General features: G+C 35.0%; 1 protein-coding gene and 1 pseudogene across 1 annotated transcript in view; one reads left to right on the top strand and one right to left on the bottom strand.

The window, feature by feature from the left end:
• Positions 1–4,397, top strand: part of ARF3 (ADP-ribosylation factor 3) — a 32,692-nt gene extending 28,295 nt beyond the window's left edge. Inside the window, exon 9 of the mRNA XM_088959934.1 lies at positions 4,121–4,397. Coding sequence (XP_088816060.1) covers positions 4,121–4,151 — 31 coding nt within the window. The 3' untranslated portion in view covers positions 4,152–4,397. The remainder of the gene's footprint in view (positions 1–4,120) is intronic.
• LOC148843725 (large ribosomal subunit protein eL38z/eL38y pseudogene) lies at positions 2,704–2,886 on the bottom strand (annotated as a pseudogene).
• Positions 4,398–18,573: the final 14,176 nt, after the last annotated feature.

Below are 18,573 nucleotides of genomic sequence, written 5' to 3'. Positions count from 1 at the left end.
TAAATTTTTGGAGATAAGTTTAATTGTGTTTTTGTAAGGGTCAACTATGTTCTTTGCTTGGGTGCGTGGGTTTCTTTGGTAGAAGAAGAACTGCCAGATTGGAGCCTGGGGGTGGGGTGGAAGGAAGGCTTCCATTGACTGCTTTCAAAGTGGTAGCATCTTTTGCTTCGATTCCACTTCTATGGCCTTCTGATGCTGTTGATTGCCATTTCACTTTTCCTTCACTTGATTCTATCTCACATTATTATGCATATTTTTAAGATTTAGCAATGTGCCATCCAAGGGGGACAGTCTTGCTAGGCTGCTTGACAGCTTTGATTGTCAGTTTGCATGGAGAGATTTTGAGCCGGTGAGAAGATGGAGAAAGCAAGTGAAGATAAGGGCAAATGTTTTCATTGTTGAAGAATAAATAAGATCAAGAGGGTTGGAGATGTTGAATTTGCAAGAAGGGAAGAAGGCTACAGTTTTCTTGATGAAAGGTGATTTACTTTGGTTCAAATGTTTCCTGGTAGGGGCATGCAAGTTGCTTAAAGTACAAGAGTGGAGGAAGAATCTAAAGAGTTATCAGAAATTCTTTGAAGTGGAAACAAGAAACAACAAGAAAGGGTGGTTTATTGCCCTGGCTGAGTGGTTTGGGAATGACAGGAGACAAATGGTTTGCTTTCCGATGGGAAAACAGAGGTTGGGGTGGAACACGATCTTGGAAGTCATACAGGGATATCGGCAAAGAAACATATTAATGGAACATGTTCTTGAAAAGGGGTGGATCCTATTGATGCTGTAGCCATTGGATACAAAGGGACAAAGGAAGAGGCAGTGGCAGTGCCTAAAGCTGATACACACAAGCTGCAGAGGAGGGAGAAGACTTACAAATCTCCTGCTGTACTAATCAACCTAAGCCAAGCATGAATGTGGTGAAGGAGGTTTGGGGCAAGAGACTGTCATTTTAATCCCTTATCAAAACTGCAAGGAAATTGTAGAGCTCCCGACCCCTCTGAATGACTTTTATGTAATGTGACTTCAAACAAATGAACATTGTGTCAATGTCCAGTGTTGGAGACCTGGCTCGAACTTAGTTGATCTAGAGGCAAATGTCCAATGTCCAATGTCCAGTGTCCAGTGTTGGTTATCTCTAGGTGTTCTTCACTTCCCATAAAATAGCACAAATCTGTGGAGGAATGACATAGAGGATTTCAACAGTCTAATAGTACAGTTAAGAGAATGGTAAGAGAGGATGGAAACAATGTGGACAGACTGGCACCGAAATATACTCTCCAAGGTTCAAAATATTGATACGCCCCTGGGTATTGGCAGAGGCGTATTGGTACTTAAAATAACGCAAGTTTGTGTTTTTCAAAATTTGATTTTTAGGCTTGTTTTTAACCATATTTTTTATTAAAAAGAAGGGGGTTCCTGAAACACCTGTAAATAGGTGTATCGGGACCCCAACGATACGATACGATACGATATGCCCCGTTGGACGTATCGTATCGAAATTTTGAACCTTGAGTGTAGCATTTGCTCCAACTAAATAGCCAAATTTCATACTGATGTATTGGCTGACCTTTGCAAAACTTCCATCTAAATGAACTATTCAGTCTTGGTAGCATCTAGATCCATACTCTCTTATGAAGTGTTTTTAGGTGCCAAGTCCCTTCATCTAGAGTCACCACCATTTCATAGTCTTCTATCTTCTCTCAATCTGATGACAGACCCCACTCTATAAGTTCATGAACCAGAGCAAGGATAGCTTTCCTACATCATTCCCCTTCCTCTATAGGCTCCGGATATCAATATTGTCAGACTTGGACCATTCACAAAACTAGAAGGGCTATTGGGTTTGGGTCAAAAGGTTGGATTTCTATCTCAATCAATGACCATGATACATATAAAATATTGTGTATATTTTAGTATGTGTAAGTTATGGTCCGATGGCTTTTTCGTTGGTTTTATACAACTGACCAGGTTTCTAGTCTTAAAATCATGTTTTTGTCAAAAACAGTACTTAGATAACCAGAACGCGGCTGGTCTTACTAGAATAACCATGAACTGGTCCATTGGCCAGTTTTGTTAGGCTCTAAAACTGAGGGTTCGAAAAACCAGCCATAATTGGCCATTCCAACCAGGGAACCAGTGTGGTCCTGGTTTCATTTTCATAAAACCAGCTGGTTTTTATTCATATAAATTTCAATGTATATGAAAACTTCCGAAGGCCATAACTTTGCTTTCAGTGGTTGGATTGAGGAGATCTTTTTTTTTTCTTGATTTTGGGTTACTTTTTGAGATCTGTGTTCCAATGTCTTGCCCCACTAATTTTGCCACAAAACTCCTCTTTTGGTCTCAAATATTTATTTATAAATTTGGGCACGTCAAGGATTGATCGGTTTGACCTGGGTGGTTGAACTAGTGATCCATGACCTGGAGGGAAAAACAGTTCAGCCTCCAGGTTGGTATGTTACTTTACGTAAAGGAGAGGTGGTAGGTTCATTTTGTAATTGTGACAAAGTAGTGATTGGGCAGATCATCGAAAGCTGGTTGGGTTGGTAAAATAAATGGAATAACAACCAGTCTGATAGTCCGGCAGTCTTGTCTGGTCTAAGTCTGACTTTATAAAAGGGCATGCAATTAAGAAATGCTCACAGGTAACAGTCTGTTCTTACCAAAATTAAGGTGAAATCACCCAAACATGCTCAGATCCTCTATTCACAGATCTTGGGTACTCAGGCCTGGATGAAGAGACTGCTTCAACTTATCTGCCTCTCGGAGTCATACATACTTGGAGCAACGAACCTTGACCACATCTTTGCATTTTATGATTTTGACAGAACATGCTTTTCTTCTTGCTGTAAGAAGGAAATCCTTGATCCCGTTAATCTGCTTCAGCATTTTCCCTGATTTTCCTAGAAGAGAACCCCCAAATCTACGAAGTTGCAAACCCCCTCATCTGAGTCCAACAACATTGCAATGAATGATTAATTTTTTTACATGTCGAAGAGGAACTATTTCCGTTACATATTTTCATCTTTTTGGTCAAACCTGATTTTGCAAGAATAATGCAAGGGAGAAATTAATAGGATTTCACAATGTACAATAAGAAATGAGATCCTGCATCTCATCCACAAAAAGTTGAAGTTTCTTCAACTAAGAATGATAGTTTCGTCATAATATCATTTATGAGCTTGATTTAGAACATATTGATGGCCCTGTATATATCTTCTGTAACTTGATTTATTATATCTGGTTCTCAACTGCCTCAACTGAATAAAATTGTGATAATAGCATACTATTGGAATTCTCTCTATAATTATTACTCAACTAAGCCTAGGGGTGAGCGTTCAAGTTTATTCTGTTAAAAACCAAACCGAACAAACTGAAAATTTTAAAACCGAATTAAAAAAATAAAAACCAAACTGAAAGCAAATTATAAAATAACCAAAATAACCAAAACCGAAATTTTTGGTTTGCTTTTTGGTTGTTTTGGTTAAAACCAAATTTTAATAATGTATATATATATATAATATATATATATATATATATATATATATATATATATATATTACGAAAGCCTTGTCTCAACTATCCTTTAGGGATGCTCACGGTTCGGTTTTTTTGTAACCGAACTGGTAGTACCGGTTTTTGGAAAACCGGTAACCGAAAATCGACCGGTTCAGTTCATCAGTTTTTCGGTTTTTTAATTTTACAATATATTATAAAAATTATAAATATATATAAATATTATATTTTAAATAATATTTATAATCATATATTATAAATATATATTTATATATATAGAAATATACCGGTCGGTTCGGTTAACCACCGGTTTTCTATATTGGTTTACCAAAACCAAACCGATACCTTCGGTTTTTTAAAAACACCGAACCGGCCAGTTCGGTTAACCGGTTTTTCGGTTTGGTTTGGTGGTTTTGGTTTTTCGTTTTTTTTTTTTTTTGCTCACCCCTACTATCCTTGTTTTTATGTTCACCCCTAACTAAGCCTTGTCTAAACTATCATATATAGAAGAAGCAAATGGAGTTATACAACTCAATTTTATGGAAGCCCGATTGAAAATTGATACATATCCTTATTTTTATTTGTACATTGATACATGTCCTTGCAGGTTGAGTAATACACTCAAGTCTGGTGGCTAACTTATTCAAGAATCAGTGCAAGGATTCTGCTATCCGGCTAACTCTGAATGGAGAAAAAAGATATTGATTTTGGTGTGATCCTTGACAGGAGAGTTTTCTGAAGGTGGGATGATATCATGACTTGTCTTATTTTCAGAGTACGAATTGTTCAGACAAATCTTTTAGCTATTTTACATGTAAAATTCTGGTTAAAGATTTGAATGTATGCGTTCTGTTTTACCTCATTAAAGACGAATTTCTTGAGTATGGCCCTTTCCATTTTTCATTTTTTGGCACTTTTGTCAAACTTTTATATTTTCTTTTTCAGAAATTAAAATTAAACTACATTCAGATTTAGCTTAAAAGATAACTTATTGCATAGGCCGATGCCATAACTTACGGCATATGTGATCGAGTAAAAGATAGGTAACTTAAAGTCTTAAACTGCATTTGACATTCTTTGAGCCATTTTAGGATTGTACGCCCGTACATATTGGTTTTGTTGTTCTTGTTTACATTGACTAAGCCATTTAGGTGGATTAAACCACAAGGCCATGTGAAATTCCGAAAGCTTCTCACGTTGCTACTTTATGTGCAGGTTCGTACTTTAGACATGTAATATATATATACAGTCCCCACCATTCAGATGTAGATGCTCTCTAAATCAACCTTCCTTACATTAGTAACCCTTGTAAGGCATTGGAAATGTAAACAGTACACTTAGAATCAATTCACCCATATATTTAAGGGTATACCCACAATGTTCAATTCTGAGTACGCTTAGGCTAAAGGGTTATCTTGCTTGTTATCCTTTTTCTTTAACTTCTAATAATCAAATTTGTACTGCCCTAGTTTCTTACAATAATTGCAGGTAATACCTTCTACCTTCTTATGCTCAGGCTTAGTAGAACTTTGCTCCTTGTACTTTTGATTTTTGTTTTTCCATTCTTCTTAAATTGTCTTCTCCTTGGTCCAAACTTGCAACATGTGCTAATTCAATCCTGCCCTTCTTTTGTCTCTCCTCCTCTAGTACACATTGATTTATTAGCTCACTCACACTCTATTTGCGAGTACTAGTATTATTGTAGTTAACCACAAAGGTTTCAAATGATTTGGGAAAAGCAAATAACACACCATAAACAAGGAAATCATCATTGAGGTTCATCTTTAGATACCATAGCTGATAAACAATCCTTGACACCTTAACGATAAATTCTCTAATATTCTAGGTTGTTAAAACTTTGAAACAAAATGTTGGGAAAACAAACTTATAATGATAGCCTTTGTTGAGCCTGCAAACTAAATTTTGATAGCTTCAAGGATTTCCCTAGCAGTGTCACATATTGGAATGCCAAGCTTTAAAGGCTCAAAAATCCTGCTCTGAATGATAAGAAGAGCCATTTTGTTGGCCTGTTGCCAATTGTTATATCTAGTGTAGGCTTAACTACTTACATTTGTTGGAGGTTGTAGAGACTTGGGTTGTGTGAGGCAAATGTCATATATACAAGCCCCTAGGACTGTATCAATTGTTAAAGGCCCAATTGCTTTGGCTTTGGGTTCTCAAATTGGCCTTTCATATAGTGTCAATGGCAATTTATAAAATCAAACCATAAACAATCCAATCTTAGGGAAAAAAAGTTGTAGTAATAATTATATTTAGGCCCTATAATCACTCTTCATGCCATTAAATTGAAACAAAATTTCCCTAATTATCAAATAAAATGCAAACTAGGCTGAACCAGGTATTTATTACAAGAATAAGGGCCAAAATGCGATTTAAGTTGAATAAAATGGTTAAAATATGCTTAAATGGGTGTTAATATCCTGAATATGCCTAGAATCGGTCAAGAACTGGCCTAAAACATGTCGAACCGGTCCCAAAAAGTGTTTCGATGTAAACTGGAACTGGTTTGGTTCGCATAGACCAAGTTAAACTGGTCTGAATGCGTTCAAACGACTCAGTTTGCATGGAACTGATCTGGAACGGGTAGCATGTCGGATACAGTACCATGGCAACCACGACCCATTGTGTCGTAATACGTGTCCGTCGAAAATAAGTCTTCAGCGACTCAAATATATCGTCTTCTTTGCCCGACTTTCATTCAAAATCGGGTTTTGCATAATTATTTGGGTGATTTCAAACCCTCCATCTTCGACCTGTCTAAGGCTAACCGGTGGCCGGAAGTGACGGAGCCGGATGCCGATCAATATTCGGCATATATTTTGTCGAAATCTGGCCAAATCACCGGAAAACAAAATTTGCATTTTTTAACATTTCAAAGAACTCTGATACTAGTTTTGAAAAAACATTGTTAAATAAAATAAATGCAAATATATATTTAAAAATAGAGCCCTGCCTCCCATTTAGCTGCTCTGAGCTTGCAAACTCTAATTCAACCCTTCTTATTCTTTGATGACTCTCCACTCAACTCTAAGCCTCCAAGAAGATGGGAAAGAGATGATTGAGATAGTGGCTTCATCGAGTGGTGATCGTCTCTATTTATAGGTGTTTTTAAGGCAATCAAAAGGTTCATCCATCGAAGACTTAGACTTTGATGCCTCTAAACGCTTTAACTTACTTCAGTTCCCTTAACAATCCCATAAATGTTAAAAATGTGATCACAACTCCAACAACATGACCATGGATGTAATTTTTCTAACAAATGTAATGTTCTATACAAGATAATTTCCAAGTGTTTGGCGGACAAATTAAAAAATAAGTTGTGCAAGTTAATATCTAAAAACCAATCAGCATTCATTAAGGGTAGAAATTCAATCGGTAATATCATAATAGCTAGAGAATTGAGAAATAAAATGACTAAGAAAAAAAGTTGTGGGTTGGGTAGCCATCAAGTTGGACATGTCCAGTGCATATGATAGCCAAAAGAGAGTTTAGTAGAGATGGTTGGAGGGGATGGGTTGCTCACAACAATGGTGTTCATTGATAAAACAATGTATAATTACCCCCTCTTTCTCAATTTAAGTAAATGGTGTTCTAAGTTATTCAAGCTACATTTGGGTAGGGAGATCCTCTCTCTCTCCCCTATTTATTTTTTATTTTTTATATTCGTGGGCCTAAATCTAGCAAAGGATGCTTGGCATATTTCACATATGCTCTTTGTAGATGATTGTTTACTTCTTTTATAGGATTCAAATTGCTAAATTGAAAGAACTTTAATTTCTTTAACAGAAATTTGAAAGAATGTCAGATGAAAGGATTAACCCAAACAAGAGTTCAATCCTTTAGTAGCAACATTCACAGAAAGAAAAGGATGTTCATCATTCACATGTTTGGGGTGAAGCAAATGGACAGTAAGGACAATATTTGGGCACAAGATTATGGATTTGTAAGGGGAAGGTGAAGGCTTATAAGGAATTAATTAATAAAATTAAGAATAGAATCTTTATGTGGAATTCCAATATTCAATCTTAGGCGGGCAAGCTACTATCAGGCTCTACCTGTTTACACTATGTCAACCAACATTTTAGAATCGTCGTTGTTTTGGACGGTCAAAGGTTTGGTCTCTAGGCAATCAGTTCTATTTTACTCCAAATTCAGAATTTGGTCAAAAACTGTTGAAAAAGTCAATAAAACATTGATCCGGGCGGTTAAATCGTCGACCTGTTGACCCGTTTAATGGTTTTGACCATTTTTTTATTTTTTATTTTTTTTAATTTTGCTGTCAGAATGGACCGCCCGTTTGAACCGGATGGTCAGACCATCAACCCAAAAACCAGTGGCTAGAACGATTTCATTTCCGGATCGTTTTTTAAAACGTTGATGTCAACTGCTCTCCTCCCTTAGGAATGTTTAAATGAAATGGAATAAGTTACAGAGAAACTTTTGGTGGTTGGGAACCAATTCAAATTCAAGAATGTACACTCTAAGTTGGGAAAAACTAGGAAAACCTAAGAATAAGAATGAAAGAGGTTTGGGCTTTAAAAAATTGTAGGAGATGAATAAAGCTGTTTGGGAAACAACTTCGGAAATTGCTAATGTTGTCTCAATCATTTCTAATTAGAAGCCCATGAGTACGATTCTGGATCTCCTGCCCATGAGAACTCTATCCACAATACACTACCTCCGTGAATTGGGAAAATCTCCCCCCCTGCATAATACTATGCAAAGGATGAGATATTCTCCATATATAACTGCGTTAACATGGGCAGGAGATCCGGACTCCATGGGTACCCACAATACATACGAATCAACCTATTCTTAAGGACAACTAGATTAGCAATGCAAGCTCAATCAAAGTAGAAGATGTTCTACAGGTGGATGGAAACAAGAATACTATAAACTGCTCTCTCAAATATTCACCCAACACAAAGTCCAACAAATACTCGATGTACATATTATTTAGCATATTGATTGTGTCTTTTACTATTGGAAGCACTCAAAACTCCCATATGTATACTGCAAAATTTTCTAATAGGTGCTTGCAACATATTTTCAGCTCTTCTACTTAGGTTAAAGCTAAAGATTCCCTCCCCTTCTTACAAAATCATGATAGGACAATAGAATTAATTCACCACATCTTTTTCAAACGTAATTTGTAATTTTCCACAAGCAGTGTGGTTGGCTTTGCATATACCTTTTGAGACTAATGCTCACTCTTCTCAAATGTTGCATTCTTTTATTCAAAGGATGACAAGAAAAACTAGGAGATACAATGACACTAGGAACCAAAACGGGCACAATCCTCCCAAAGTAACTAAGTAACAGAAATAGGACTATCAAAATACCTACGTCTACACAACATATTGTTAGATAACATAGCTAAACTATCAACACATATGTTTGCTTCTCGTTAACAGTGTGAAAGCTCCACTTAGGGGATTTGCTAAAGGATATCTAAGAGTAGAAAGAGAATCTGATCAAACAATAATATGCTGAAATTCTCCAACCCTAGCCTAATGCAGGCCTTCATAAATTGCCCATAGATCCTTTATGTCATTTGTTGACCTTTTGTTGCTCCATTAGTATTAAACTTAATCCAACCTTGTTGATGAGAGAGGGACCCATGAAATACTTTTCCCATCCCTGGCATTAGCACTCGAGGGATTTGTTTTGTGATGAAAAATACTTATTAAAATGATTTGACCCCACATTCCCATGACTATACCCTTCCACCCCCAAGAGTCACAAGTAGAATTCATACTTAACAAGATTTGACCCCTACCATACTTATTAAAGCTTGAGCCCATCCCTGGTCCTGATTGGAATTCATCCTCCAAGCTAATTTTAGGTTTAATCAAATGTTTTCAGCCTACATGGTGAGGTCTATGTTGATTTTCCTATGAACCCCAAATAAAGTTTCTCTTAATTCGGTCTATTTTCTTTGTCACACAGGAAGGAACCTTAAAGCTCTAAAATGCATAATTGGGGATACTTTGCAAGACCACTACTAAGGGTATATATATCTACCAGCAAGGGAGAGGACATTGCTTTTCCACATGAAGAGCTTTGAGTTGATTTTATCCATAAGGGAGTTGAAGGTTCGTCTAGTGGCCCTTCCCAAAATAGTTGGGAGTCCTAAATATTTCCCGTAGACAACATCCTTTGATGTTTTATGGGAACATATTATATGCAAACATCACAAATTTGCTAACATTCACAATTTGTCCTACCTTGCCACAAAGTTCATGCACAATGTTCATGATCAGGTGAATCTGTTGGTGATTAACCTTACTAAGAATAAATAGACCACCAATAAAAGGGAAGTGGGACAAGGGTGGGCCTTGTCATGAGCTTCCTCCTATTTGATGGGCTCTGATCAGGCTTGCAAAAGGACATAAGTAACGCTGGACAAGAAGGTATGGTGACAAAGGATCCCCTTGATGAATTCCATGTGAAGGAATGAAAGAATCCTGAGCTTCCCCATTGATAATCACTTGAAAGGAGCATTGACTTACACTTGGCATAATAATTTTTCACAATTGGGCAGGGATCTTCAAAGTTTCAAGCGTGGAGCAAACAAAATCTCATTTAATTTTGTCAAATTGGTTTTGATCCCTACAAAACATTGACCTTATTCATGCTTAAATGAGTGAACAACCTTATGCATCAACAGGATATTGTCCTGGAATAAAGCTATTTGGTTAGGTGACTTGACCATAGGCATATTAAAGATTTAAAACCTCTTAGCAATTAACATGGTAACCACTTTGTATAATGGTATTACATAAATTGATAGGTCTAAATTGGGTAACTACTCTGGATGAGTATCCTTAGGGATAAGGACCATATAAGATCTCTGTTTAATTTCAAAGGCATTTTCTAATTGTCAAAAATCTCTAAGTCAGTGGAGATAAAACTATTCCTAATTGTGCCCCAATTTTGAATGAAAAACTCAGTTATAAGTCTACCCAAATCTTTGTTCTCCTCTACCGTAACATGATTAGAGCAATTAAAAAACTCAGATGGAGTAGGGTTGATGCATGGATTAGACCTATTAGCTGGAGCGTTCTCTTTCAACTGGGTCTTGAATCCAACAATCTTTATAATTTTTTTTTTAAAGCTATAACTCTATTATAAGTCTAACGGTGAATTGTTGTACTAAAGAAATGAGTATTTACGTCTCCATCCTTTAGCCATTATATACCAGATTTCTGTAACCAGAATATCTCCTCTTGACGAATGATAATTAAATATTCATTTTTTTTAATTCTTTTTCGAGTCTTTCAAGGAATCTTGAGGTCCTTGTCTCAAAGAACCTTTGGATACCTTCAATCCATTTCATAATTTAATGTTTCCTAGCAAATAGGTTGCCATAAGTATTATTGTTCCAGGTCTTCGCCAGTGAGGGAAAGCATGCTACAACATTCATATACAAAGATAGGACAGATGAGCTTAATGGGGTTTGGCATGCATCACTCACTAGTTGCTTAAAACCTTGGTGATACAACCATATATTCTCCATTCTAAAAGGTTTATGAGATGGAGAAAGCGTACCATGATCTAATGCAAAACAGGTGGTAAAATAGGTGGGTTATAGGAAAGAGAGTGTACAATTCCCCATTATAAAGTGCATAGGATCCAATCGAGCTCGAATAAGATCAATCCGGATGGGCTGGAGACAAAATTATACACACCCAGCTGAATTACCTATCACAGTTGAATGCACAAGTGCTTACTGTGAACCCCATCTGGGATCCAGTTGTATTGAACACTGGCGTGTTCAACCGTGATAGGTAATTCAGCCGGGTGTGTTGTTTTTGTCTCCAGCTAATCCGCCCCGGCTCTTTCTTGGTTATTTGTCCATGTAAATTTTGGTCCATTAAATGACATATCCATTAGGCAACAAGAGTTTACAATAGCTCTGAAACAATCTTGCATTTTTCACATGCATGCAAACCTACCACCTTGCTTTTCATTATTGGTTAAAACAACATTAAAATCACCTAATACAATCCATGGTTTGATTCATAGCTAGCTTTCATTCCCTGTAATTCCATCAATGTTTGGCGATTCTATTGAGCGCTTGGATGACTGACTGTAAATGGCTAATGCAACCATTCAAGCTATGATGGATGTAATTGGATAACAACATGAATACATCTAAAGGAAATATGATTTGTGACCACTCTGAGCTCTTCCTTTTGCCATAAAAGCCATATTCCACCAAAAAACCCTTGGGGTCAAGGATGTAATGACCTGAATAACCAAGACGAAGATAATGTGATTGTACTGTGAGTGCTGAATCCTGGTTTCCAATATTGTTACTATGAATGGTCTATGCATCTTCCATAGATCTCTAAGAGTTATTTGGAAGGTGTTTCTACCTGCCCCCTTGCATTCCAACATAACATTTTCATTTAAGGAAAATTTGTTGAAGAAAGATGTTCTCGTGCAGCTTCACACAATCTATTCATGTTGTGGAGGTAGCCATTGCTACCATACTCTCCCCTCATTGAAAGTGTTGAGGGCGGATTCACCAACGGGTTATAAATATGAGTTATCACTCTCTCCTGTATGTTGAGACAACTGGTTATGTCCATCTCGATTTTTCTCATGTTGGGGTTGGGTTGAATAACAAGGTTAGTTGTGTTTGCAAGTAGGTGCAACAGTTTTTGAACCAACCCGTTAAGCCCGCCCAGTCCACCCTATTGTTAATGGGTCGAACCCATTTGTTTAGTTCTGGGTCGTTGTGGGTCAGTTAACCCAATAAGCATGGGCTTTAATGGATTAGGCAGGTTGGGTAATGGTTAACCATTGAACCCATCAAGGAGCAGAGATCGGTCAAGACAAAGAAGTAGAGTACAAGAAGAGGAAAGAATGAACTCTAAGGTTTAGCAGAGATCAATACAATGATTTAGGCTATTAGAGAACAAAGAGGGAAGAACAAACTCTAGGGTTTAGCAAGATCAATACGGAGATTTAGGCTGTTAGAGAACAAAGAGGGAAGAACATACTTTAGGGTTTAACAGAGATCAATACGGTGAATGAGACTGCCATCTTAGGTTTCGGGTTCTCTCTCTCTCTCTCTCTCTCTCTCTATCTTTAACCTTGTCTTCTACTCTACAACATGCATGGTGAAAATTTTTGACTTATTACATTAGATTGCTGATCGCATGGAGAGTTAGGAATTGAGAAGCCCTTATTCGATCAATTGCTTGAATTCCTCTTCATTTCTCTTGGACTTGTAACTTACATTAATTAGGCTATGAGACAAATATAGATTAATCGGTTGAAACTTGGACTTCTACTACAACTTACATTAACCCCGAAGCAGAAATGCATTACAAGACATATTCTTCGACCTGCTTCAAACAGTATAAATTCAAAACGTTGACCCTTGAAATCAACAAACCTATCCATGAATGTTTCCGGTATAAACTCTTCTAGGTTCTTCCAGATTACGAGATCCATTATTGGATCAATCACCCTCCTCTCAATTTCAATTTAAGCTTTTCCATCCCTTGATGATCGGGGAATATATGTTTGGTCGAATTCATCTTTTGAATAGAATTTACCTGAAAATATAACTCTATGTGATTACGGTAATTCAAACAATTCACTTTGACCCTATATTACCAGCATATATTGACAATTGTGTCACTTCATGAAGAATAACCAGTAATCCCAACCTAATATGATCTTTGTTTTCACTTCAGTGGTAGGCATAGCTCACAAGTTAGTATCCTGTGGCAGCCTACCATTGGATAAGATATTTCTAAATTTAGACCGAAATTTTGTAATAGGCTAACAACTGAACAAGATAAAAACTATTTATGCTGAACTAGGAACAGTGCCAAACAATGGTATGAGCAGCTAAATTAGGATATCCAAACCCACTTCCTATTGGGAATTGGAACTGGTTAAATTGAACCACAAAATTGAATTATTTTTTGCAACTCAACAAGCTCCTGTCGTGCTCCCTAGAACTTCATAAAGAACCCAGTGAAAAGAATCAAAAGTCATTACAGAATACACCCACTAAACAAAAATCGAGCATCGCTTCTTAACTAAACAGTCAAAAGTAGCTTGAATTCCATGAAGCATGATACATATGCAGATAGTAATACCCATTCCCCAAAGCATAGAAATCCATTTCATAGACCAAAATAAGCATGATTTTGCTCATTTCACGGGACTTGAAACTAATGACCCATTTCATGCAATACCTTAAAACACCTAGGAATTAGATAAAAGTCTTACACCACTTTGTGAAATTGAATTATTTCACAAGATTAGGCCAAAAATATTCTGTTGAAAAATAAATTGAAGATAAAAAAGAAGAAATTGGTCTTGGTCTTTTTTGTTTATGGAAATAAAATGAAGTTCTCCCTGCTTTACATGAACGAGATTGGAGATAAAAAAAAATCATTTTAGGGGCTAAGTTTTTTTGGTAGGAACAGGGCAAAATTAAAACCTAGTTACTTTTATATTCACTATTTTATTAATGCTGTCTATGTTCATCTTGGTTCTCACTTACACATGAATATTCTAATGTTTGATTAATTGTTTTGTTTGCTAATTGATGAAACAATAAGTCATTTTGTTCAATCAAATGAAGCGTTGTCATATTGCTACATTGGTGCTTGTGAGTTTCAAAGTGTCTTTGGTTAGAACACTTATTTCACTAATGATGACCTTGAAACGAAGCTCTTGTTGGCATTTAGTTCATTTTGTTTCTATTTGTTTGTAGTAGAAATCCGAATCAAATATAATTTTTTTTGTTACGGATTAATGTCAATGGAAAGCCATAATGAAGTCGAAAAATCATCATGGTCTACTTCAAAGCATAAAAGAAGAAAAACTTTCATTATTTGGGAACATTTTGATTTGTTTTACAATGAAAATGGAATTGAAAGGGCAAAATGCAAAAATTGTGATAAATCGTATAGTGCAGATGAGAGTGTTTGCCAAGGTTTAAAACATGTAAAAATCATGTGTTTCGTTTCTTTTTATATGTATCGGCCGATACGGGCCCGTATGATACAGATCGGAAACAGGCCAATACAAACTGAATCGTTTTGATTCTCCTTGTTCCATTAATTTATATTTAATACTGAATCTCTCTCATTAATGTTGTTTATTATTCCTATATTTAAGTCTAACTTCTTCATTAATTAGTTAATTACTCCTATATTTAAGATAAATTTAAATTTAAATTTTAGCGCCTAATTACAATTCTCTCATTAATTTTATTAATTAATGATTCATTCTCTCTCTCTCTCTCTCTCTCTCTTTCTCACTAATTTCGTTTTGTTAGTGTAAAAACTACAAATATTGACAATAGCAAGACTTAAACCCTGGTCACTAGATTTTAGTGCCCATAATTTCGCAACTAAACCACTTTGATTTGTTTGTTGTAATTATATGCATTTTTTGCTTTAAGTCAATTTTCTCTTTTCTTAATGGTGCTTATTAATAAATGCTGAAATTAATTTTAAAATTTATATACTAATAAATATCAAGATAATTATATTGGTTATTTGAAAATTGATGTATATACATTCACATTTTAGTTTTTTTTTTTACATTTTAATTGTTCCATCATTTTTCAGCGGTTACTAATTATATTTCAATGCATCACATTTTATATAAACATTAAATTATAGTTTTTTTTTACATTTAAATGACTTATTTACAATAATATAAAACTTGTAAGTATTGTTAATAAAATATTTTTCATGATTTATTTGAATTTCCCAACATATTTATGTGTATCTTGATTTTTCATCTGTATTCATGTGTATACAAAACATATCCAAATATGTCTCTTAAAATTGTCTTTCCAATACACCCTGCATTTCCAATACTTTGAACCTTGATGTCAACACATCAAATATATCATGTTATATAAGAATTTGCGGGGAAAGTTTAGATGAATCTTCTAGAAGTCGAGTAAATAAATGTGATCAAGATGCATATAAAGAAAATATGGCAATAACTATAATTAGACATGGATATACATTTTCATTTGTATGAAGGTAATAGGCGTATACATTCTGGTTTGAATCTAGAAGTGAAATATATTCCAGGTAATACTGCAAAAGCTTATGTATTAAAGATACACAAGGAGGAAAAAAAGTGGTATTTATTACAATGACTTCCTAGTAGAATTTGTCTTATATTAGATATGTGGACTTTAATTACCACGAAATCATATATGTGCATAATTGTTCATTTTGTTGATAGAGTGGAGGTTATAGAAACGGATTCTAAGTTTTTCTCATGTATCACCCTCTAACACTGGTATTACAATTTTGGACAAGGCATCGAAGGTATTAAATGAATGAAAAATTGAAAACAAGTTTTCAATTACTTTAGACAACGCCTCAACCGATGATACATTTGTTAATTTGTATAAAAGGTGTCTTAACTTGAAAAATGCACTTCTATTAGATGGAAAGGTTTTTCATGTGTGTTGTTGTGCACATATTTTAAATCTTATAATACATAGATGATGTAATAATTAAAATTTGAAAAATTGTAAGACTTGTTAAAAGTTTTAAGGCACGCAAATTAAGATTAATTGAATGTGCCAATCAATTGATGATTGAAAGTAAAAAGAAACTAATTTTGGATGTTTCTACAATGTGGAACTCAACATATTTGATACTTGAAAGGGCTATGTTTTATCGAAAAGCTTTTTCTTATTAGAAATCATATGATATCAATTATGTTAATGCTCCAATCGAAGAAGAATGGGTGAGGGTTAAAAAAATTGTTAAGCTTTTGAAAGTTTTTTATAATATGACCAATATTTTCTCAAGAGCTCAATATCTAACTTCAAATTTATGTTTTCACGGAGTTTGAAAAGTTAAATTGTGTTTAAAGGAAGCATTGAAAGGTACTGATGAATTTTTGAAAAAGATGGTCATGTCTATATTAAGTAAATTTAAAAAATATGGAAAAAATATAGGATTATTTTGTCAATTACTATGGTTCTAAATCCTCATTTCAATTTGAAATTTGTGGAGTTGGTATACGGGAAGTTGTATAATATGGAAGATGCAACAAATCACACTATTCTTATTGAAGAAATATTGAGGAACTTATTTGCTAATTACATGAAGAGTAGTAGTGCCATGCCTAATGTGAAATCAATTATTGAAACTGAAACCACTAGTGATGCAATGCATGATGAGGAGTTTGATCCATTGAAGGCAATTATAATTTGAAAGGTTTATTTTTATGAAAATAAAAATATAAAGTTTTCATATATTAATTATTCAGTTAATGTCTTATTACATTCTTATTATTATAGGAATCCGATACTTTTCAAAGTCAAGTCTATAGTATTCATGAAAAAAAATCCCAATTAGAGTTGTATTTAGAGGAAACAAGTGTTGATCAAAAAAGCTATATTGATGATATCTTAGGATTTGGGAGATTGAATGAGTCTTGCTTTCCTGAGTTATCAAGGATGGCTCATGATGTTCTTAAAATTCCAATCTCTATAGTTGTTTCAGAAGCTACATTTAGTGGTAGAGGTAGAATTTTAGAACAATATTGCATTTCTTCCAAAAAATGTTGAAGCTTAAGTTTGCACACGATTTGTCATTTGTTTCAAAAGTTAAATTCTCATAATTTGGATTGAATTTTTTGTTCAGATATATCCTAATATTGCATTATGCTATTGATGAATTGCAAAATATTTGGTTTTAGATATTAGTTATTTTTGGTTTTATCTAATGTTTTTTTGTTCTTTTCTATTTACACTGCTAAAGTAGTAAAATCTTTGTTAGATATCTCCTACAATGAGGTTGGTGCATTTTTATTGGTCTTTCTCGGTTCTCATTTCTAGTCAAACTACTGAATACTGATCTTCATCAAGTCTATGTCGAGTGCTGACCGTTCTGTAAAAAGTACATGCCTTTCCAGCTTTCCTTGTGCTTTTAGGTTATGATGTGGTTCACTATCAGTTTTTAGCTAGCATGCAGGCATGGTTTGTTTCCTGTTTTCACCCTTTTCCTTTGTCTCTCACTCTCTATAACTTACTCCGAATGTTGTTTTTGTTTTAACTTTGCAGACAATTGTAATCATTCATGTACGTCCACATGGTGTTGTTCAACTTGGTGCCTCAGGGCGTTTCGGGGGCACCTTGCCTGGAGGCACACCTCTCATTCCTTATAAAACGCTGATCCCCAATATAGTTGTCCCAGGTTGATTAAAAAAACTTAGGTAGGCCTAATAATATCTTTTTTAACTATGTTATCTAAGCTTGTAATTAAGCCCACTTTCATTTAAAAGAAACAAGATGTAGCTCGGTATCTCCTATTGTTATGGTATTTAAGAGGGGAGTTAAAATGATACCTGATTTTTGATGACCAAGGCCATTTATGTAAGTTTTGGTTTACACACCTAGAGAGTTTATATGTTGTTACCTAGGCCCCTAGGCTTAAAGAAACTACATTCTTATATTGCTCTTGAAAACAATCCTGAGGTAGCCTTTGAGATTTCTTAAATTTAAACTCCTAGAAAGTTATTCATTAGGCTGGCAGTTAACGTTGCCTGTGTTCGAAGTACTTTCTAATTCAGAAAAGGGATAAAAGTAAGTGTCAAGATTGAGCTCATGTCATTTTTGTGCTGCATTTTTCTGTTGAGTAGATTAATCAGTATGTGGTTTCATCTTGCTCTGGGACATTGATATACAAATTCATGCCATCAACTTCTTTTTTCATGTGTTAATGTCAAAATTGTTAATGTTGAAATTAATCCATGGGCAGGATGTCCACCCCTAGTCTACTAGTAGCTCCACCTAGGAGTGGACTGAATGGTAAAAACCCCTTAAATATAAGATTGATATCTCCTTCCTGGGACTTGATGTGCATGTCTTTCTTGTACTTCCTGGCAGGTTGGGACAATCCAAAATAGTTTGTGTTATCCAATTTTACTGTTGTAATTTTTACGGTAATATTGTTTATTCACATGTATAGAAAGGATAAAATGAAAGCTGCAATTTTTGTTTTTTTTTTTCAATATTTTTTA

The sequence above is a fragment of the Nelumbo lutea genome, chromosome 8 (genome assembly GCF_056320005.1).
Source record: "Nelumbo lutea isolate HS-2025 chromosome 8, American lotus-T2T, whole genome shotgun sequence".
Lineage (NCBI taxonomy): Eukaryota > Viridiplantae > Streptophyta > Magnoliopsida > Proteales > Nelumbonaceae > Nelumbo > Nelumbo lutea.
The sequence above is the reverse complement of the archived record's forward strand: the minus strand, read 5'-3'. Positions and strand labels throughout refer to the sequence as shown.